The sequence below is a fragment of the Lagenorhynchus albirostris genome, chromosome 21 (genome assembly GCF_949774975.1).
Source record: "Lagenorhynchus albirostris chromosome 21, mLagAlb1.1, whole genome shotgun sequence".
In the NCBI taxonomy this organism is placed as follows: domain Eukaryota; kingdom Metazoa; phylum Chordata; class Mammalia; order Artiodactyla; family Delphinidae; genus Lagenorhynchus; species Lagenorhynchus albirostris.
The window spans coordinates 11,683,132-11,707,158 of NC_083115.1; the positions used below are offsets into that span (position 1 = coordinate 11,683,132).

The 24,027-nt window shown below is 38.8% G+C and overlaps 2 protein-coding genes across 11 annotated transcripts in view; one reads left to right on the top strand and one right to left on the bottom strand.

The window, feature by feature from the left end:
• The first annotated feature begins 4,422 nt into the window (after positions 1-4,422).
• Positions 4,423-24,027, top strand: part of GTF2E2 (general transcription factor IIE subunit 2) — a 91,773-nt gene continuing 72,168 nt past the window's right edge. For 4 of the 10 annotated variants that reach the window (XM_060136650.1, XM_060136652.1, XM_060136651.1 and 1 more), the window contains exons 1-2: positions 4,425-4,667; positions 8,958-9,127. In XM_060136650.1, the coding sequence (XP_059992633.1) occupies positions 8,962-9,127 (166 nt within the window). In that variant the 5' untranslated portion in view covers positions 4,425-4,667; positions 8,958-8,961. Of the gene's footprint in view, positions 4,668-8,957; positions 9,128-24,027 lie in introns of all 10 variants that reach the window. The other 6 variants (XM_060136646.1, XM_060136647.1, XM_060136653.1 and 3 more) reach the window with 2 other exon arrangements.
• SMIM18 (small integral membrane protein 18) lies at positions 15,278-15,574 on the bottom strand. Its single transcript, XM_060136243.1, has one exon. It carries the CDS (start codon positions 15,572-15,574, stop codon positions 15,278-15,280), a length of 297 nt encoding a protein of 98 aa, XP_059992226.1.

Genomic DNA, 24,027 nt, shown 5'->3' on the forward strand with positions numbered 1-24,027 from the left:
AAGATGCTAAGTAAGCTCTAGTTCTAACCACCCCTTCTTTGCGTTACTCATCTCTTGGTACGTGTGTGTGCGTGTGTGTGTGTGTGTGTGTGTGTGTTGCACATGCTAATAAACTTCTGTTTGCTTTTCTCTTGTTAGTCTTGTTAGTCTGCCTTTTGTGAGTCTAATTAGAGGGCCCGAGCCTGAGAATTTAAGATGGATTGAGAGGAAAAAGACTGTTTTCTTCCCTCACGGGATGAATGCTTGAGACAGAAGCGGATTGGGCAGCCTGCATCAGAAAGCCGGGCAAAGGGGCTTCCCTGGTGGCGCAGTGGTTGAGAGTCCGCCTGCCGATGCAGGGGACGCGGGTTCGTGCCCCGGTCTGGGAAGATCCCACGTGCCGCGGAGCGGCTGGGCCCGTGAGCCATGGCTGCTGAGCCTGCGCGTCCGGAGCCTGTGCTCCGCAACGGGAGGGGCCACAACAGTGAGAGGCCCGTGTACCGCAAAAAAAAAAAAAAAAAAAGAAAGCCGGGCAAAAGGCTCCAAGGGAGCAGAGACTGTCGATGCTAGAGAAATGTAGGACAGGTGATGAGCAGAGTATTGACTACAGCTCTTGATCTGGGTAGATGTGGGCTAATTTGCTTTGCCGGCTATTTTGAGAATGCAGCTATCTGTTTAATTAGTTGAGATGGATTAACTGGTGAGGGGAGTTGAAAAGCAGTTATTATTTGATGGCAAAATGAAGTGAATTTATTTGCCTTACCTCAGTTTTCCTCTGCCAAGCAACTGTTTAATGCGAAAAATTAAAATGTAAAATTAAGGCACCGCATTAAAAAAATGAAGTTCTGATACATGCCACAACATGAGTGAACCTTGTAACCATTACATCAAGTGAAACAAGCCAGCCACAAGAAGACATATACTGTATTATTCTGTTTATATAAGATATCTAGAATTAGGGTAAATTCATAGAGATAGAAAGTAGATTAGAAGTTACCAGGCGCTGAGGAGAGGAGGAAATGGGGAGTTATCCCTTAATGGGTACTGAGTTTCTGTCTGGGATGATGAAAAATTCTGGAAATAGTGATGATAGTTGCACAGTATTGTGAATGTAATTAATGCCACCAAATTGTACATTTTAAAATGGTTGAAATGGCAAAATTATATACATAGACCACAATTAAATAAAATAGTAAAAAATATTTATGCAGCATGTTGAGTTAATCATGTGGTTATATTGAGTTGTTTTGGGGGATGGGGGGGTTTGGACAGGCCAGGAGGAAAGGATGTTTTTTAAAATATGCAAAGTATATTTCCCTGAAGAAGTCACCACACTTTCTACTAAAGAGTATGCAATGTATTATAAGCATTCATGAGATAAGACATAAATTGTTATTGCGTGAATAGCTTGGATCCTTCTTCATATAATTTGACGTTCACCACACCCTTCTGATCTGGAAATACCGAGGCTGCCAATATGTAGATGGTTTTTATTATAAAGGTTTATTTTATTTAAGCATCAGTGGTGGAGACTTTGTGTATATTACACAGCCATGTCCTTATAAATAGTCATGGCCCTCACCTCAGAGTGAAATGTTTTTCATATGCCTTCCCTAAGCCCTGGCTAGAGGCTGCTTCAGAAGCAATTCACATGGTGTCTATATTGTGTAACAAGGATGAGAAGGCAGAATAAAAGTCTATATGTTTAACTCCAAATCATGAATTCTGTGAAATCTAGCTAATTTGGGCTGATGTTTGGCCACGTGGTTATCATGCAAATCATCGTGTAGTCAACATTACCAGCAGACAAAACAGAATCCTTTTTAGTTCATGTGTAGTGTGGTGTCCATGTGTAAGTACATTTGACACAAAAATGGCCTAATTACGGGCCATATAGGGAGCACATTTTTCTCTTCACTTGAGGAGTACCTTCAGAGTGCAGGAAGTCACACCAAAGTATTTTGAATGAGTGCAGTCATCGCTTTCAGTGCAATGACCTTAGTCACAGGCAGCAGGACGTATAAAGAGGAGTGATGCCACTGCTTGATGACATGGATCATGTATAGATTTTAATGGTTTGCCGGGGTGTGTAGGGGAGGGTGTCCAGTTGGGCAATGATAATAATGGCTAATATTGGGGTAAAGGCGGGGGCAGTTGACATTTGAGGGTTTGAATTATAAATAACATATTCTAATACTGGCATTAGAAGGCAGTTAAGTGTCCTATAGCTGTTCCAACTGGCTGAAATGAGACAGGACATTGAAATAAAGGAATACTTGTGAGCATTTTGTCCAAGTAATTAAACAAGGAGGCCATAGACTAAGGTGGCTTCAGAGCCTTGGTAAGTCTACACGTGAAACCACAACCTACGTTGGAGTCACTGGAATCCGAGAAAACAAAATTTAAGAACTAATCACAAACAGCCAACCAGGATTTCCGACTAAGGCAACTGCTTAAGAGCTGTAGCCAACCAATACTTTCTTTTATTTGCTTCCTCCTCTTCTCTGTAAAAACCTTTCCCCTAGCTGCTGTCAGTGGAGTGTTCCTAACCATTTTTGGTTTGTTTGTGGCTGATTTGAATTGCTATTTGCTTAAACGTTTCAAAATTTTAATGTACCTTAGTTTATCTTTTAACAGTTCATTGTGTGCTCTCTGTGTGGTAGATCTACTTCTGTAAAAGCATGAGTCGCTAATTGTTAAACTCCTAAGTTTCAAGTGACTAGGTAACGAGCATGTGTGGAAGTTTTATTAAACACAGTGGAAATAAATGAAGACCACTCACGTGAGAACAGAGACTGCAACCCTTGCTATGTAGCAAGAGATTCAGCCACCATCTCTTTGGCACAGACTCAAAGGCAATCACAGAGAGGGGAAGTGTTATAGTGCAAAAAAGGGGGGGGGATGCTTCTGGTATGTTCTGATTAAAGTTTGTTGGCAGGGGAAGCTGGGGGAGGGGTGTCTGAAATAGGGAAGTTTGAGTAAATCCTTACCATTCTGAGCTAATTGCTGCAAAGGTTGTGGCTTGGTTTTTTAAGTGGGCCAGAGTTTTATTATCATATTATCATATTTTATTATCATATATGGTCTAGCCATATATGGTCTAGTTTTATTATATTATCATATTTTATTATCATATATGGTCTAGCCATATATGGTCTAGTTTTATTATATTATCATATTTTATTATCATATATGGTCTAGCCATTGTCCATTTGTATATAAAGTCTCTCATTCATTAATAAGGAAGCTAACAGAACGGTAGAACTGATTCCACAAGGATATGGTAAATTGGGATTTATAAAATCATTGGGGAAAGGATAAGATAAAACTAAATTGATACAAAACTGGCTCATGTTTCTCAGGACAATGCAATTTTAAGCTTTGGGATTTTTTTTTTTTTTTTTTTTGCAGTGGATACCTGCTTCTCATTACACCTCATCAGTTTTTTACCAGTTAATCTCTGATTCTCCTGGGTTATAAAACCTCTGAGTCCTCATAAACTGTTATACAAATGAAGCTACCTTTCCCGAGGGTGTCAGATGAACATCAAGTGAGTTTATTACAAAATCCTGTAGAAAGAAATCAATTTTAAAAAGACAATCGTCTTTTGGCTTTATTTCCAAATTTTGAATAAATATTTACGTATTATCTCATACAATCTTCACAACAGTCCAATGAAAGTAACGTATTGTGGTAGTACAATTATTATTCCCATTTCCCAGACCTGAAAACCGAAACGCAGGTTAAGTAACTTGAGGAGTAACCAGCACTAAGTAAACGACAGCTGTAGAATAGTTGAGCACTGGCTATGCGCAGCTTCAAGTTGGAGTGAGGAAAGGTCAGCCACACGAAATTTGACATGCTCCAATACTTTGCAGGTCGTGCGCAAGGCCAATTATTTTTTCCGTCGCCTTATTTCTACCCCTTATGCAGCTTCTGAATCCGAAATCCTTTTCCAAGAGAGTTTACGGGGCGGGGCGGTTGGGAGTTCAGAAACTGAACTTCACGTCAGGATTTGCCTTTGCTAGCTGTGCTGTCCCGAGCAAGTTATTTAGTTTCACTGGGCCTCTTGTTTCCTCAGTTGAAAAAGAGAGAGCTGGAACAATGTTCTTCGAAGTTTAGGTGATGGTGACTGACATTTGATGTAAAGTCACAGAACATCTGAGAGACAGTAACTTGAAAACTCTCGTCGCCATTTGGGTTAAACAGATCCCAGAGCACGCTGCAGGAGGATTTAGTAGCTTTACAGTTGTATTTCTGTGAAGGAAAGATTTCTTCCCTCTCAGCTGCGGCTACTTAACTCCCACTTAAGCCCCGCTCCCAACCACCCTCCCGTTGTCATGGAGACCAGGGACGCCCCAGCTCTGGATTCCCCTCCCCGGCGGGGTATATGAGGACGCATGCGCGTTCTCGGCGGCCGAAGGGCCGCGGTGGCTGCCGGGACTGAGCTCCGAACCCGCGGATCAGGAAGTGGCGGGCGGAGCCCGTGGCCGAGTAGCCGCCTGAGGCGCCGCCGCCGCCGCCAGTGCGGGGACCCCGACCTGGCGGGGTAGCGCTGGGCGTGCGTGCGTGCGAGCGGGGGCGCTGACGACGAGCAGGAAGCGGCGGCCACGCAGGCGTGTGCGGCTGTCGAGGAGGAGGCTCCGGGAGGCGGCGGCCGGGCTCGTGGGGCGGCCCTCCTGGCTCAGGTAGGGGCCGCAGCAGCGGGGTGAGGGGCGCGGAGCCCCGGCCTGTTGTTCCTCCGGGCCGCCTCCGCCCGGGGGCGAGCGGGCCTCCCACCCCGCGGGAGGCTGGGACAGCCGTTACCGGCGCGAAACGCTGAAACCTGCTAACAGCTTCTCGGGAGCATCGTCTTTTAGGCCGGAGGTTCATTGAGCAAAGTTTTGGGTTAGAAAGAGGGGAAATTCACATCGGAGAGCTGATTGTGCCGCTTCCTGGCCCCCCAGCTTGCATTAGCAGCTGCCGTAGGAACCAGGTGTGTGGAGTTTGGGGAAACGGTGCCCAGCCACCCAAAGGCTGGGATGTAGGTGCTTCTTTCTGGACTGTTGTTTTCAGCTGCCTTTTGGAGACCTACTTTGGAATGATTCCTAAGCTTTAGTTATAATGGTTGTTTCCTGCAAAACCTAAAGACATTTCCCGAAACAAATAGCTGCGCTAACCACTTTTCCGTCCACCTCTACGTTTCTGTCATTTAAGAGGTGAGCAAGTGTCTATTCTCAGCTCGCCGGCTATTCATAGCAGTGTTGGCACCTGCGAGGCGCAGGCGGGAAAGAAGCGAGAGAGGAAAGAGCAGAAAGGTTGAAAGAAGTCAAATGATAAAGTGGAAAGAATGTGGGCTTTGGAGCCAGAAGATTTTCTTTTAATTTTTGGCTTCTTATTGGGGGAACACGTGGACTCTCTGAGTTATGGTTTGTTTTTTGTTAATGTCAGATGGGCAGGATGATGTGTCCTGTCTACAACACAGGTCAGTACATGTAAAACTCTACAGGTACTGCGTAGTCTTGTGAGGAAAAGTTAGGCGGAACATGTGATGGTGAAAGACCTTAAACCTGTTCTACGTGCCATTGAACTTGACCCATAACCACACAGGTCGCCTTTGCTTGGGAGGCCTTTACCAGTATTTCAGGTCTGGAGTGAGGGGCACCTGATTTAGGAGTCAGGATATTCGTGTCCTGGCTCAGGTACTTTCAGCTGTGTAACCTTAACGATGCCTCTTCACTTCAGATTTCACGTATTAAAATAGAAATAACGCGAAGTACCAGTTACCTCGTAGAGTTGTGAGGATCAAATGCTGTAAACATCAGGTTTTTGTAAACTGTAAGGCTTTTGTTTAAATCTGTGTTAAAATCATGGTTATAACAGTCGGGGTTAGTTATCTGTCTTTACAAGGTGAAATAAACAGATAACAGATGTTTCCTGTTTTAGGCTTGTTGCCCTCCCCTTATCACTGGGGAATTCTTTCTTCTTCTGACACTTTTCCTCCCCAAGACTGCCTCCTGCCTTCCTCACCCCAGCGTAATCATTCGGTTACTTCTTTTCAGATCCAGCTCGAAATAATAGTACTGAAATAACATATATTTTATAGCTTTACTATTTAGAAAATCATTTTCACAAACATTTTCTCAGTTTATTCTTACAGTTGGGCTAGATGTAGACAGCATTGGTAGTACCCTTATTTTACTTATGATAAAATTGGATTTAGGGAGGTCTAGTGGATTGCCCAGGTCATGTTGCTATTTGGGATTAGAACTGAGGGAAGAAGGCAGGTCTTAGATTCGAGGTCCCGTGCCAGTGATTCTTTTTTCGTTCCTTAGCTGAAGTTTACTCTGATTATTTCTTATCAATGCTTTTATATATGTATATATTTTAAATTTTATTGAAGCATAGTTGGCTTACGATGTTGTGTTTAATTTATGCTGTCCGGCAGAGTGACTCAGTTATACATATATATTCTTCATATTCTTTTCCATTATGGTTTATCTTAGGATATTGAACATTGTTCCTTGTACTATACAGTGGGACCTTGTTTATGCGTCCTACATATAATAGTTTGCATCTGCTAACCCAAACTCCCAGTCCTTCCCCCTCCCCCCCACCCCCCTGCTTGGCAACCACAAGTCTGTTCTTTATATTTGTGAGTCTCTTTGTTTCGTAGATATGTTCATTTGTATCATATTTTAGATGCCACATACAAGTGATAGCATATGGTATTGGTGTTTCTCTTTCTGACTTCGCTTAGTATGATAATCTCTAGGTCCATCCGTGTTGCTGCATATGGCATTATTTCATTCTTTTTAATGGCGGAGTAATTATTCAATGCTTATATTTTTAACTTTTAGCATGCTAAGTCACGTTTTATTCATTGCTTTTTTAAAAATAAATTTATTTGATTTATTTATTTTTGGCTTAATTGGGTCTTTCGTTGCTGTGTGTGGGCTTTTCTCTAGTTGCAGTGAGGGGGCTACTCTTCGTTGTGGTTTGCGGGCTTCTCATTGCGGTGGCTTCTCTTGTTGTGGCTCACGGGCTGTAGGGGCGCGGGCTTCAGTAGTTGTGGCGCACAGGCTCAGTTGCTCCGTGGCATGTGGGATCTTCCTGGACCAGGGATCGAGCCTGTGTCCCCTGGATTGGCAGGCGGATTCTTCACCACTGTGCCACCACAGAAGTCCCTATTCATTGCTTTTTAACCGAGGTGCTCAGTGCTTTCATGTTCTCAAATGTAAGCTTATTGAAGGCAAGGATTTATCTTCCAGAACTTTTCATAGGTTGTAGTACAGTGCCTCACAAACAGAAGAAATTTTTTTTAATATATTGGTTTTTTTAAATTAATTTAATTTTTAAAATTTTATTTATTTTTGGCTGCGTTGGGTCTTTGTTGCTGTCAGCGGGATTTCTCTAGTTGCCTTGAGTGGGGGCTACTCTTTGTTGCGGTGCGTGGGCTTCTCATTGCAGTGGCTTCTCTTGTTGTGGAGAATGGGCTCTAGGTGCGCGGGCTTCGGTAGTTGTGGTGCTCGGGCTTAGTTGCTCTGTGGCATGTGGGATCTTCCCGGACCAGGGCTTGAACTCGAGTCTCCTGCATTGGCAGGCGGATTCTTAACCACTGCACCACCAGGGAAGCCCAAACAGAAGACATTTAATAAAGGATTGTAAAACCATTAACAATGAGGCTAGAGCAATTTAAAGATGTTCTTCTGTTCGTTATTCACTTAAATATTTATTGAGCTACCCCATGCTTGAAGGCTTTCAAAGTATAAGAGTCTTTTTCCTCTGGGACTTTGTTTCCCAACTTATGAACACTAGTCTTAGTAGTATAGAAATCATTTTTGTAGTCAGCTTGTGTACTTCTGAGACTCTCCATGGGGTTCTAGGGAGAGTTCAGACAAGAGAGGAATGTTATAAAATACTTGTTGAATGACCTGTGGCTTCCCTGGTTGTACTGAAGTTGCTTAGAATTGTAGAGTTGTTTTTTTTTTTTTTCCGGTACGTGGGCCTCTCACCGCTGCGGCCTCTCTCGTTGCGGAGCACAGGCTCCGGACGCGCAGGCTCAGTGGCCATGGCTCACGGGCCCAGCCGCTCCGCGGCATGTGGGATCCTTCCGGATCGGGGCACGAACCCCTGTCCCCTGCATCGGCAGGCGGACTCTCAACCACCGCGCCACCAGGGAAGCCCAGAATTGTAGAGTTTTAAAACTGGGAAAAAACCCAAAGAAGTCTAGTCCCACCTCCTTCCAAATCAGGAATTTCTGTAGATATTTCTGACATATTAATCCAGCCTCTTCACTACTTATGAGAGTCCACCAGTTTTAAAATATACCTTTTAATTTACAAGCAATTCTGATGGTTCTCATTTTTTTGCAATGAGCCTAAATTTGTCTCCTAATTTCCACCCAGTAGTCCTGCTGTTGTTCCTAAAGCAGCATTGTCCAATAGGAATACAGTGTGAGCTGCAAGTGTGAGCCACACATGTAATTTAAAATTTTCTAGTAGCCATAATTTAAAAAAGAAAAAATAAGGGAAATTAATTTTAATATTTTACTTAACCCAGTATATCCAAACTATTATCACATTAGCGTAATCAGTCTAAAATATTTCAGTAATTTAAAAAGTTCTTTTCGTTGTATTGAGTCTTTTAAATGTGGGTGTATTTTACACTTAGAGTACATCTCAACTCTAGTCCCATTTCAGGCGCTCAGTCAGCACTTCTGCCAGTGGCTGTTTGTTATATTGGACAGTGTAGTTCTAGAGCTTTAGAGAATAATCCTATTTTTCTTTACTAGTGCCTAGCACAGTGCTTGGCATATAACAGGCACTAATTAAAGAATTTTTTGAGTGAATGAGTAAGTGAATAAATACAAGTGCTAGAGAACCAGTAATAAAAGGTAATTCTGTTTGGGAAATAACTCTTGTTGAGACCTGTGGATTTGGCACATAGATTTGAGTGGCTGGAATCTGTATTAAAGAAACTTATTTTTATCTTTGCAGCATTATGGATCCAAGTCTCTTGAGAGAACGGGAGCTGTTCAAAAAACGAGCTCTTTCCACTCCTGTAGTAGAAAAACGTTCTGTATCTTCTGAATCATCTTCATCATCATCAAAGAAGAAGAAAGCGAAGCTAGAACATGGAGGATCATCAGGCTCTAAACAAAATTCTGGTTAGTAGAATTGTCTTTTTTTTTTTTTTTTTTTTTTTTTGCAGTATGCGGGCCTCTCACTGTTGTGGCCTCTCCCGTTGCGGAGCACAGGCTCCGGACGCCCAGGCTCAGCAGCCATGGCTTACGGGCTCAGCCGCTCCACAGCATGTGGGATCTTCCCGGACCGGGGCACGAACCCGTGTCCCCTGCATGGGCAGGTGGACTCTCAATCACTGTGCCACCAGGGAAGCCTGACTTTTTAGGACTGTTCAGCTTTTATTTTTCAGGAAACCATTTAGTTCATTTTTCAGTTCATCATTCATATTGTTTGTTAGGTACTTTGTTAAGTGTAAGGGATGGGATGATGAGAATTTTTTGCTCTTAAGATGTTAATAGTTGTTTTGTAGTTAGAATTTAGGTTATTATCTTTAAGAAGATAAAACACTTCACTGAGGTTTAATCTATATACTGTACCGTTCACTCGTTTTAAGGGTATAATTCAAAGATTTTTAGTAAGTTTACAGAGTTGTGCAACAACTATTACTACAATTGAATTTTTGTTCCCACCTCAGCCCCTGATAATTAGTAATCTACTTCTTTCTCTATATATTTGCCTTTTCTGGACATTTCATATAAATGGAATTGTACAATATGTGTTCTTCAGTATGTGGCTTCTTTTACCTGGCATCTGTTGAGATGATAATGTTGTTCTTCTTTGTTAATATGGTTTATTACATTAACGGATTTTCAGATGTTAAACCAACCTTGCATTCTTGGAATAAATCCTACTTGGTCATGGTGTGTAATCCTTTGTTGTGGGATTCAGTTTGCTGACATTTTGTCCATGATTTATCCATGTTGTAGTATGTATCAATATTTCATTCCATTTTATTGCTGAAGAGTATTCCATTGTATGATATATACCACAGTTTGTTTATCTGTTCACCAGTTAATGGACATTTGGATTATTTCCACTTTTTGGCTATTATGAATAGTGCTGCTGGGAACATTCACATACAAGTCTTTGTATGGATGTGTATTTTTTTCCTCTTGGATAGAATTCCACTTAAGAGTGGAATTTCTTGGTCATGTGGTAAATTTATGTTTAATTTTTTAAGAAACTACCAAAATGGCTCTACCATTTTACATTTTCACCATCAATGCATGTGGGTTCCATTTTTTTTTTTCTTATTCTTGCCAACACTTGTTATTCCTTGTCATTTTGATTGTAGCCATTCTGGTGGGTGTGAGGTGGTATCATTGTGGTTTTAATGTGCAATACCCTAATGACTAATTATGTTGAACATCATTTCATGTGTTATTGATCATGTGTCTTCTGGTGAAATGTCTATTCAGAATTTTTTGCCCATTTGAAAAAATTGGGTTGTCTTCTTCCTACTGATTTGTAAGAGTTCTTTATATATTCTGGGTACAGTTTCTTGATCCAATATCACAAGTGTTCTTGGTGTCATATTTAAGAAATCTTTGCCTAACCCAAGGTCATAAAAAATTCCTCCTGTGTTTTCTTCTAAGAGTTTTATAGTTTTAGCTCTTAGATTTAGGTCTGTGATATGTTTGAGTTGATTTTTTTATGTATGGATTAACATAGGGTGTAAATTCATCTTTTTGTGTGTGGTTATTCAGTTATCCCTGCACCATTTCTTGAAAAAACTTTCTTTTCCCCATTGACTTGCATTGGCATCATTGTTGAATATCAGTTGACTACAAATGAGAGTTTTTTCTGGAATCTAAATTAGGTTCTGTTGACTCATGTCTGTCCTTATGCTAGTACGATATTCTCTTGATTGCTGTAGCATTCTAGTGACATTTTGAAATTGGGAAGTGTGGAAGTAAGTCCTTCAGTTTTGTTCTTTTTTGCAAAGTTGTTTTGGTTTTTCCTGGAGCCTTTGCATTTCCATATAAATTTTAGGATCAGCTTGTCAGGTCTCATCTGTAAAAGAGCCAGCTGTGATTTTGATAGGGATTGCATTGAGAATTGCTATCTTAACAATATTAAGTCTTTTAGTCAATTAACATGGCTCTCTTTCCGTTTTTTTAGGTTTCTAATTTCTTTCAACAATGTTATGTAGTTTTTAATGTATGTCTTGCTTTGTTAAATTCTAAATATTTTATTCTTTTTGATATTGTGAATGAAATTGTTTTCTTAATTTGATATTTGGTTTGTTAATTGCTAGTATATGGAAACACAGTAGATTTTTGTACACTGATCTCAAACTCTGCAACCTTGCTGAACTCATTATTTCTAGTTTTTTGTGTGGATTTTTTAGGATTATCTATATGTAAGATTTTGTCATCTGCGAATAAGAACAGTTTTACTTCACCTTGCCAATATGAATGCCTTTTCTTTCTTTTTCTTGACTGTTAATATTGGCTAGTAATAGAAGTAGTGAGTGTGAATATCTTTTGTTCCTATCTTAGGGGGAAAGCATTCAGTCTTTCACTATTATGTATGTTAGCTGCAGGGTTTTTGTAGGTGCCCTTTATCAGGAGTTCCCCTCTATTTTTAGTTTGTTGAGAGCTTTTAATATAAATGGGTAGTGGATGTTGTTAAATGCTTTTTCTGCATCTATTGAGGTAATCATGTTTGTTCTTATTTTTTATTAATATGGTATATTACATTAATCTGTTTTCAGATGTTAACCAACCTTATATTCTTGGAATAAATCCTACTTGGTCATGGTGTGTAATCCTTTTTATTTGTTGTGGGGTTCACTTTGCTGAATAATCTACTTCTGTAATATTTTGTACAGAGTTTTTGGTGATATTTTGTACAGGATTTTTGTATCTGTACTCGTGAGGAATATGGTCTGTAGTTTTCTTCTCTTGTGCTTATTGGGGTATTTCTGGCCGCAAACGATTTGCGAAGTATTTCCTTTTCCTCTGTTTTCTGGAAAAGTTTGTGAAGGTTTGATATAAATTTCTCCTTAAATATTTGATAGAATTCACTAGGGAAGCCATTTGGGCCTGAGCTTTCCTTTGTGGGATGCTCTTGGTTGAAATTTCTTCTTATAGATCTATTCAGATTTTCTATTTCTTCTTGAGTTAATTTGGTAGTTTGTCTTTTTAGGGGTTTGTCCATGTCATCATCTACATTGTCCAAAGTTTTTTAGAGTATTCGCTTTTGATTTCATTTCTGATTTTAGGAATTTTTTGTTTTATTTGTTTTTGTTTTTTAGTTTAAAGGTTTGTCAATTTTGTTGATCTTTTAAAAAAACAACTCTTTGTTTCACTGATTTATCTGTTTTTCTGGTTTTTAAAAATTTCATTTATTTCCACTTCAGCATTTATTATTTCCTTCCTTCTGCTTATTTTGGGTTTAGTTTACTCTTAGGCTATTATCTTTTAGACAGCTAGGTCAGTGCAACTTAACTCACAACAGAAATTATTTACCTCCTTCAAAGTGTAGCAGTGTAATCTTTATTGATGTCATCTTGTTAGATGTTCTTCAAGCTGTTGTACTGATGTTAAAGCAGAGCCAGTCTTTTTACCAAAGGAGGTTTATCATTCTTGTTAGCACGTGCATTAGGTTTGATTATCTCTCATTACAATGAAATTTACATGAATTCATAATAAAATTTTACAAATTGTTTTAAACATTAACAGAGACCTGCCTTAGACCTGGTCTCTTTGATCTGCTTAAGAATATCTTTGCTCCAAAATCTCAGTGGCTTAAAACAACAAAGGTTTGTTTCTCTTTCATACCACATGTTTATCATGTGTTGGCAGGGGTCTTAGCTCATTACAGTCACTCAAGGACCCAAGCTGATAGAGTGGCTGATATTTCAAATGTTGTTGGTTTTGTTTCAATGCCCGAGGGAAAGAGAGCTCTGGAAGATCTTGCCTGGCAGTTAAATGCTGTGGTCTGGAGGTGATACACATCAACTCCTCTCACAGCTCATTAGCCAGAGCTAGTCACAGGGCTCTACCCAGCCAGTTCCATGTGCTCAGAAAGAGGGGAGCTGGAAATACTGGGTGTAAACACTAAAGACTACCATACCACCCCGGCTCGGGGCACTACCATTGGATTGCCCAGTCAGCTGCTTGTCAGGTGTCCTGGTTTAGCTTCCCTACTGGCCATTCTCTGTACAAGTCAGTGATTTTTCTAATCATGAATCTGATGATGTCATTCTCTGTTTAAGGCTGATCATTGCTTTTCAGACAAAGCCCACCTTTTCCTGCAGCCTACATGCTGTACTTGATCTTGTCCCCTTATCTATTTCTCCTTGTACTCTGTCCTAATGATACTGGCTTGTTGCTACTCTAACATGCTTCACTCTCTTGCCTCCTGGCCTTTGCTCATATTATTTCGTCTTCCTGGAACGTTCTTTCTTACCTCCTTCCCTCTTTCCTTTGGTTAACTCCTATTCCTCTTCTAGGTTTCAGCTTTAAAGTCATTCCCACTTTCCAATTTGTGTTTATTGCTTGGCCTTTGAATTCCCAGAGCACTCCCTGTTTCTGACAAAGCTATTGTGTGCCACTGTAATTGCATGATTACTTGTTTGCCATTGTAACCTAATCCCTCACACATGGAAGCACTCAGTACATATTTGTTAAATGGCTAAATAGATTACAGGGTAGGGTAGGGAAAAGGTAGTGTAGGTTATCAAAAAATCTAGTTATCAAAGGACCTGTATGCTTCCCATCTATGGCAAGGACCCCAAAGTTTTCCATTTATGAAAATGGGGTTTTAACAAGTGCTCAGAGTAGCTCTTGGTTACCAGAATATTTTGTATACCTAAGTTCCACAAGTCCTTTGAAAGTTGGTTATGTTATTTTTTTCTAATGTTAAAAAAAATATATAAAAACATTGTGTGGAAAAGTGATTTCAGGCTGGCATGTAGGGCTCTTTAAGTTGAAAATGACAGATACTTATTTTTCACTTCCCATATCCAGTATTTTCTGTTTTGCCATAATTTTCAGTTGCTTCTTAATGTTGATGAGACACATTTAGTTAAGTGCCGTTACTTCCAATTATTTTGTTATTTTGAGTAATGCTATTGTAAACATCTTTGTATCTTCAGTTTTTTCTTTTGAAGTAATTTCTCAGAATAAATTTCCAGGAGTGACATTTCTGGTCTAAGGGCAGTTATAGTGTAGTGGTTAAAGCATATTTTGGTTTGCTCATGGGTAGCAGCAAAATAGTGTCAGGGTTATAAAATATAACACTGTACAGCCTTTGGCATTCCAAGAAATAAGATTGCCATATTTCTTAACAGGTGTTAAGTGGTCCTAGCTTTTGACTTGCTCTTGACTTTTTTGGCAGTCTTTTTTTTTTTTGGCCACACTGCGCGGCTTTCGGAATCTTAATTCCCGGACCAGGGATTGAACCCAGGTCCCGGCAGTGAAATCGTCCAGTCCTGACTACTGAACTGTCAGGGAGTTACCTGGCAGTCTTTTTGCATTGGGTATCTTAGTCCTTGGGAGTGTGAATGCGAGAGACATAATGAAAGAACAAGCTCAAGAAATGCAATTTAGGGGGGTATGCTAGAAAGTTTTAGTTTGAAAACAGCTCATCTTAGACCATGTATTTCTTACTAAACAGTAAGTCAATTTTATGAAAAGTTTATGCAAGTGTCCTTGTGACCTTGCTGAGTATTTTGAGTCTTTTTTTTCCACACTAATCCTACATAAAACTTAAATCTTTAAAAATATTTTAGTTGTCTTCAATAAACTAGAAAGTATTGCTTCTTAGTAAGTAGGGACTTACGTATAAGTGGGAATATTTTACTATGGATTTAGATAAGTATTTTAAGTAGCATTTTAATTACCAAAATATATGAAGGATAGTACTCTGTTTTTTAGTTCACATGGTTTGTTTAGGTATGTTATTTTGGGATCATTAGCCTTTCTTTTGGTTTCCAGTTTACTTTTTAATGCCTAGTATTGAGCTCTAGGAATCTTTTAACTAGTTTTTGAAGTGTTATTTTAAATAGATTGGTAAATTATTCACATTTGTGAAAGTTTTACAGTATATTTAATGAAATCGATACACACACAGAAAGTGCATATTTAACTTGTTTTTCCCTTCTAGTAGAAATCTTTTAATTATTCGTAGTCGGTTTTGTAATAACGGTTGACCTCAGAAATTTTTCTTTTTTTCTCAGTAATTGACGGCTGTTTTCAGAGCTTTTGTTCATCTTATGTAGAGTACTAGACCACTTCAGTTTCACGTTTTCTGATGTTGTCCATCATACTTCTAAGAGGGTTCGGTTCATTTTTCAAGTCTTTCACAGTTTTGTTTTTTACACAGCAACAGCAGTCAAGCGCTTCATAAAGGAAAGCCAGCACCACTAAAGATACCACTGTAAATATAAATAAAAGCAGAATGACAAAGCAGGCAGTGTTCCAGTTATCATGGAAAGGGTAAATTTTTTGAACTTGAAAACCAAAGTACTGATAAACAGATGTAGTTGTTTCATTCCAGAGGCTTGAGCTCTGGGAGGCCATTCTTAGAGATTCCACTTCTTATATAGCTCGTTTGAATCTGTAGAAAGGTAGAAAATGAATATATGTAACCAAACTCTACAGATTGGTCAATTCAAATGTCAATTTCTATCATTTGTTAGTAAATTTATATAGGCTGCATGAGTATTCCTTATTTTCTGTCAGAATTAATGTCTGAATGGTATTCTTGAAATTTTTTCGATATTTATGCAGTGTACACTGTAAACGATACTATGTAGTTTTTAATTTATTTTATTTTTTTATTTTTATTTTTTTGCGGTACGCGGGCCTCTCACTGTTGTGGCCTCTCCCGTTGCAGAGCACAGGCTCTGGACGCGCAGGCTCAGTGGTCATGGCTCATGGGCGCAGCCGCTCTGCGGCATGTGGGATCTTCCCGGACCAAGGCACGAACCCGTGTCCCCTGCATCGGCAGGCGGACTCTCAACCACTGCGACACCAGGGAAGCCCCCATACTATGTATTTTTTAATGTATATCATTTGTTAGACAAATATTTATGATCAAGCTTCATATACAGAAATTAACTGCTAATGGAGGGAGAAAAAAGGCAGCTGAATTGGTTTAAAATTTGATTAAAGCACCGGTCAGAGAGCTGTTATCTACAAAAAAAAATCTTAGCATTTTAAAGTTGTGTTCTTCAAACTGTCTGCAGAAGAGCTTTTCCCATTACCCTTGTGGATCCTTCTCACCTTCTTGGTTCAGTGTATTTCTGTCTATTCCACTCCTTTAAACTTCCAGGACAGGTGATCTGAATCAGGAAATAATGGCTGAGTGAAAAATAGTAGAGAAAGAAAAGCCAAATAATGACAGTTTTCAGAATAAGGATAAAACAGTTTTAGATTAAAGTTGCCTATGAAGAGACCTTAATCTTAGGATTTTTTTTGGTTATGTATATGATAGTCTTAAATGTTTCATAATACCTAAATGACCAATGGACAGGAATATTAAAAAAAAACAGGCAAATGCAGCATCCCAAAGGTATGTATTATTAAATTATTATTCCATCTCACAGAATTAACCAGTGAGTTAAAGTGTCACTGTTCTTGCATTAAGCTTTGCTCTTGTTGACCTGATACTTGTTGGACCTTAAGTGGGACTGTAAAGATTGAAGATCTGATAGTATTAAAAATAATAAATGATTTTATTATCTTAATCATTCAAAAATATGTTTTTAAGGGGACTTCCCTGGTGGTCCAGTGGTAAAGAATCCACCTTCCAATGCAGGGGACCGCGGGTTCAGTCTCTGGTTGGGGAACTAAGATTCCCACATGCTGCAAGGCTACTGAGCCTGCGTGCCTCAACTAGAGAGCCCACGTGCCACAAACTGCAGAGCCCACGTGCTCTGGAGCCTGCATGCCCAACTAGAGAGAGAAAGCCTGAACACCACAACTAGAGAGAAGCCCACATGCCGCAATGAAGATCCCGCGTGCTGCATCTAAGACCTGACCCAGTCAAAAATAAATAAACAAAAACCCCCAAAATAGCTCAAGTTTTTTGAAAAAATTATAAAATATCTCTATATACTAAGAAACTTTTTGAAATGAGAGGAAAAAACCCCATAGTTCCACTTCCCTAATTCAGTGACTGTTGTCAGTTTGTGTGCTTGCTTTTATGAAGGAAATGTTTTGTGTGATTTTTTTGCTACATAGTTGTAAATAGGCTTTCATTCTTGTAAACAAATGTTTATTGATTACCTACTGAGTAACAAATCCTTTTTTAAAAAATATTTATTTATTTGTTTGGCTGCGCTGGGTCTCAGTTGTAGCATGTGGGATTTTTGTTGGGTACACGGGATCTTTAGTTGTGGCATGCGGGATCTTTAGTTGCGGCACACGGGATCTTTTAGTTGCAGCATGTGGGCTCTTAGTTGCGGCATGTGGGATCTAGTTCCCTGACCAGGGATTGAACCCAGGCCCCCTGTGTTGGGAGCATGGAGTCTTAACTGCTGGACCACCAGGGAAGTCCCAACAAATACTTTTCTAAGTGCTGGAGATAACTTGTGTGTGAGAGTATGTTCCATTTATAGAAAATTTCAAGGTACTACAGAAGTATGAGTATAATAAACACCCATGTGCTTATAACACAGCTTCATTGATCAATTCTTGGCCAGTCTATATCTCTGCTCACTTCCATTCCATGGATTATTTTGAGGCAAATCCCAGACATCATGTCACTTCATCTAGGAATATTTCAGTATATATCTCTTAAAAGGTGAGGACTCTGTCTTTAAATATAACCACTATATCATTTTCACACCAAAAAAGATTAAAAACTGACTTAAAACCCCCAAACATAACAATATAATTCCTAAGATTTCTGTTTTCTTTATAAATATAATTTTAAAACTTTGGGGTTAATAAACTAATATTTTCTAAGGTTTTTTTTTCGTTTTTCTTTAAATTTGATTTGCGTGGCGGATCATCTCACTTCTTTGGATGGACTTGGTCTCTTCCTTTTTTCCTTCATATATTTTGAAGGTTAAATTGATGATCTGAGGCCAAAAGTAAAGGCTTAATAAATTCATTTTTCCTTGTTGGATTTAAGAATCCATTTATGGCGCTTGGTCACCTTTCACCTTGAAATGAGGGACAAGAGACTAATGGACAGTAATTGAATTAATTGCTTCTTTTCTGGGACATACAAAAATGCATTGTCTGGAACACAGGTATTTGAGTAACTTCCCGTTACATTACAATATTTCAAACTATGTCAAGAGACCCAGCCTTTCAAAGTTACTTTTTTTTTTTTTTTTTGCGGTACGTGAGCCTCTCACTGCTGTGGCTGCTCCCATTGCGGAGCACAGGCTCCGGACACTCAGGCTCAGCGGCCATGGCTCACGGGTCCAGCCGCTCCGCGGCATGTGGGATCCTCCCGGACCGGGGCACGAACCCATGTCCCCTGCATCGGCAGGCCGACTCTCAACCACTGTGCCACCAGGGAAGCCCTCAAAGTTACTCTTTTATCTTTTGAATTTTTCTCTTCCAAGCACACCCTTATAGAAAGCAGGCTGCTGCGTTGTACAGCTCTGGGGAGCACCAGTCATGTTTTGTTGTGGGGTGGGTGCCATTCAGGTAGAATACAGTGTAAATTGGGGTTGTGCAGTGTGGAGTCCTGATAGGCTACCCCTCCACCTCTGCGTTGTTGCTGCCTCTGAACTTAACCACCTTTTACACAAATAGTCAAGTAACCTATAGAAACTAACTCAAACGGAGACAAAAGTTAAGTCCTTTTTGATCCAGCCTTGCTGATAGTGTCATGAATGCATGTGCACAGACACACAAATGCCTGAAAAATGTTCAGCTTTGGAACTCCCTTAGGATTTTTAGCACTGCTAAAATGCAGATATTCCTGGGAGGGGTAACAAACATTGTTACAATTATTTTTACTTCAGTGTGAATGAGTTTCAGATGCTTTTTTTTTTTTTTAAAGAGAGCTAATAGAGGAGAGGGAGAGGAAGAAGATTAGGACCTTGGTGAAATGGGGGATTGTGCGACTTATGTGGGTAGGTAAAGAACAGGAAGAATTGCTTGAGGGTCTGTCTAATAATTTTACCTTGGCCAACCTAGCCCTCTTCAGCACTGATTAAAGTATTCCTTAGACTTTCTGTTAAGGCCTTTCAGGTTGATTCCTTTTTAAAATTTGGGAATTTCTTTTGAAGATTTCTCTGGCATTGGAACTGACTGCAGGGGAAACAATGGTAGGGGAGGGAGGAGAGAGTAGAGTGAGGTAATTTCTACATTATGCCTCTGTAATTAATCTACCCTATTAATTAACATTAATTTAAACTGCTATTTCATTATTGATATCAAAAATATCATTATAGCAATTTAAAATAAAAATTAAAAGCATCACCTATGGGCTTCCCTGGTGGTACAGTGGTTAAGAATCCGCCTGCCAACGCAGGTGACACGAGTTTGAGCCCTGGTCCGGGAAGATCCCACATGCCGCGGAGCAACTAAGCCCGTGCGCCACAACTACTGAGCCTGCGCTCTAGAGCCCGCATGCCACAACTACTGAAGCCCGTGTGCCTAGAGCCCATGCTCCACGACAAGAGAAGCCACCGCAGTGAGAAGCCCGCGCACTGCAACAAAGAGTAGCCCCCGCTCGCCGCAACTAGAGAAAGCCCGCAGCAACGAAGACCCAGCGCAGCCAAAAGTAATAAATAATTAACTTAAAAAAATAGCATCACCTATAATCTTATCTCTGTAACATATCAAACTTGTAATTTTTTTCTTTTATCCTAGACATTGGCTGTATAAATCTATAACTCATACCTGGTTGAAATTATACTGAATTTATTACTTTGTATTTTAATTTATTATGAGCAGGCCTTTTTATTTTTATTTATTTTAATATTTATTTCATTTATTGTTATTTTTATTTCTGGCTGTGTCCTGTCTTTGTTGTGGCGCGTGGGCTTCTCTCTAGTTGTGGTGTTCGGGTTTTCTCTTGTTGAAATGTGCGGGCTCAGTAGTTGTGGCATGCGGGATTAGTTGCCCCGCGGCATGTGGGATCTTAGTTCCCCGACCAGGGATCAAACCCACATCCCCTGCATTGGAAGGCAGATTCTTTACCACTGGACCACCAGGGAAGTCCCATGAGTAGGCCTTTTTAAATTTATGGTGACTTCTTAAGACTGGGGAGAAATTGTAAAGACTAATAATGTAGGTTACTGTTTCAAAATGAAATTTTAGAATGATTAGAAAGTTTGCTTAAGGAACTTTATATTCTATTTATTTTTGAGGTACAAGTGAACTGCTTAAAAAATTTTCAGGTCCCCTTGCTCCTAAAAAATAGAGCGGGAGGGAGGGAGGGGGAGAGATGGGAAGGGAGAGATAAGGGGAGGCAAGAAGCGGGGCAGGCAGACAGACACACAACTAAATTCACTTACTTTGAAGTTAACTTGTACCCATCAATGAACTGTTCTTCTGGTTAAATTAATGTAGTATACTCACACAGTCGGATGTTAAGCATGAATGAGGTGACTATAGTGACATGGAAAGATTTCTAGGATATGTTTTTAAGTAAACAAAGTGCAGGAGGAAAAAGGGAAATAATATATATTTTTAGTTGCTTGTATCTGCACAAAAATCTTGGGGATATATAGAAATTAATAACAATGATTATTTGTGGGGTTGGTTGGAGAGTAGAGTCGGGAGACCGGGATGTGTGTGAGACTTGTCAAGATGTACCTTGTTATATTCCTTTGGTTTTTGAACCATTTGAGTGTATTATTTATTCAAACCCAGAAGTATTCCTTGCCTTTGGTTTTTAATAATCCATTGTGTTTGGATTACTTCTAAAAAATTAGGATTAGTAAATTGTGACTTTGGTAAGACTGTGTACTTTATCCACACACAAATATGCTTATGATAATTATACTTGTGATAGTGACTGGATAGCAGTATGTGCCATTGCCAAGGGTACTTGTAAGTTTTGTTAGGAGCATCTAAGCAGTTTTCAGAAAGAGTATATATACATGTCAGGTTTATGTTGTGAATGATGACAGTGTGCCATTTGTGAGTGTGTTGATAACTGATGAGCATCTCAAAACATTCACTTTTTGTTAGCTTCTGGGCATATCTGGAAAAAGTAAACCCTGTAATATAGATTCATTTTCTACCTTAAATTTAATGTGGTTTATTCTTTCAGAGTACGGTAGAGCTCTAATAATTTTGTGTGTTAAGTTTAGGATAAAATCTAAATCTTGCTTTGATGAATTAGACATAATTAGATACATAGAAAGACATTTATCATTAGGATTTTCTTGTATTTTGAGACTATTTTTGAAATTAAAATGTAAATTTATGTGAAGCAAATGCTGTAACATGCCTTACGAAAAGTGAGCGCAAACAGTAAAAAGTAGGAACAGTCTCTTATATATATAATTTTTAGTTTATTATTATTTTCCAATATATTCCCATCATCTATTTTTCCTCCCATTTTAAAAGGCCCTAGTGAAATATTTACAAGGATAGGACTTGGAACTGTTCTGGAACCTTGAATTGCCAGATCAGAATAAAATTATGCTTTTGCTCTATTTGTGGAAAAAGGCCTTGAATTGAATTCTCTAGTGCATTTAAGCATATCACTTTGAAATATGATCAGTTAATCGTAATAGCCTTTATATATAGAACAACGCACCCAACACTGGAACTCTCTGGCTTAGGCCATGTCTTTAGTTAGTTTGGCTAAACAGCAAGGAGCCTCCATCTGTACTAACTACAGATATATTGCCAGTAAAATGTAGGCTGATTATAATGTTTAAAAAATGTGGGTGGCAGGAGTTTTTGTCTACAATTTACCTGAAATTTGAGTTACGAGTTAACTGTTTTATTTGACAAAGTTATTTTTATTTGATCTGAGACTTTTTTTTTGAGCTCCCGTACTTCGTATAGCAAACAGGAATGTTTTCTAGGCAGTTAACCACATTGTACTGAACCTGGAGAGATCTAATATCTTCTTACAGCAACCTTTGGGCTTTGTAAGGGATACTTTGCTCATGCTAGCAGAACACTGGTTAAGAAACAGAAGGAATAAAATTTATGAAAAAAAAAACCTTTAAAATTTAAAATAGATTTACCAGCAAAGAAAAGGACAGAATTTGGATCTTAGGTCAGTATATATAGGTAATATCCTGGAACTCTAGCATTTACTAAATAATTATTTTTTCATGCTTTAATATTGTAGAATTAGAAATTCGGTCAGCAGTTGAATAATAATTTTTAGTAGGCATGAATGATTGCTTTTAGCTATGAAAGTAATCATATTACCTTGAAAGGTACCCTCCTTCCTCCCATAACCAATTCTTCTTAGAGCATATTTTTATTTTAAAATTTAGTTTATCAAAACGACTTACTGTGTATTTTAAGTTTGGTTTAAGAATAACTTTAATATTATATAGAAATACTGTGATAAATGTATATTTTTGTGGCATATGAAAAATGAAACACTCCTTAAGAAGGTTTTTATTTAATAGCATGATTTGTATGTTATAGTGATAGAGACTTTAAAATTTGACTGTAGGGAATTATTTTAATGAAAATGTATGAAAGTCTGAAGCTCTATAAATGGTCTCTTTGGTTACAGTATAATGCAGCCTACGTAATGGTACCTTTATGGTCTTTTTATTTTTATATAAAAATCACAGTGTGATAATTTATTGGCATTCTCTGCATCTACACTCAAAGTCAAATAAAATTTTGAATTATTTTCTCATATTCCTTAAAATACAGCAAACTTTCTTATAAATGCTTTAAATTTGCACATATAATCAGAAAGCTTTAGTCCTGGATTTGCTTTTAGTCTAGATTTTTCTTTAAGAAAAATCCTTTGTTAAGACAAACCAAACCGCTGAAATGAAATAGCTCAGAGAAAATGAAATTTGCAAGCAACCTTTTAACATCACATGCATATGGCTTACTCTGAGGTCTGGATATAGATTAGGTTCATAGAAAATGTAATGATTTTCTGTTAAGGCACAGATGGTAAGGGTGCTTATCAAATAGCAAAGATAGTCTTCATATTTTCATAATAAAATCCTGCCAAACAATGACATGAATACATTTCTTGGGGTCTTTAGTAGGAACAAAGCTTTCTGCTTCGTTTTTATGGTAAAATATTTATATTGTATCATAAGGACATGTATTATTAAATGAAAAGATCGTATAACCTACCTCTTGTCTGAAAGGCTGCAGTTGAAGCGATGGTATCCGTCTGTTTGTAATGCAGTCTAGTGCACAGCCAAGATGGAGCTGTGCTTCTATTGGTTGAACCACAATGGAGCTGACAGTTTCCTCTACGTGCATTTGCATTAAGTCCTGCCACCCTAGGAGTAAATCATTCATAAACTTGAATAGAGCCGTCTGGGTTCTCAACTGTCACCCCTTATTTTGGCCTTATTTTTTTGTCTTTCAGCTAAATTTCTGCACAGGAATTTGTGAGTTAGTAACAAATTGATGATTCCATAGTGCTTAGCTGTAGAATTTCAGATCCTTCAGTGATTATTTCAGTGCTAGGGCTAGAAGATAATGTCAAGAGAGGCAGTAACCTGGGAAACAAACAGTTCAGGTTTACCAGCGTGGTGTTTCCTCCATGAAGTGTAAGATCTCATAAATGATATTTGCTTTCTCTCTTTCTAATACTTGTTATTTACGTAAAACTTGCTCTCTGAAAGTGATTATTTCTATGTGGTGGTTTGATTTAGATGAAATTCTGAGGAAGAAGAAAGGAAATAAGGTTTTTATTTCTATTATTTGGGAGAAGGGTAAGTTTTGGTAGGTACACCACCTGTGTTAAGAAAAAAGCAGTCTGTGAAAGTTAAATTGCAAAAGAATCCTCAGTTGGATGTGTAGAGATAGAATGATTTTCTTACAGTGTATTAGAGTTGTGGTCTAAGCTTAACAGTCAAGGGTTTTTTTTTTTTGTGGTATGCGGG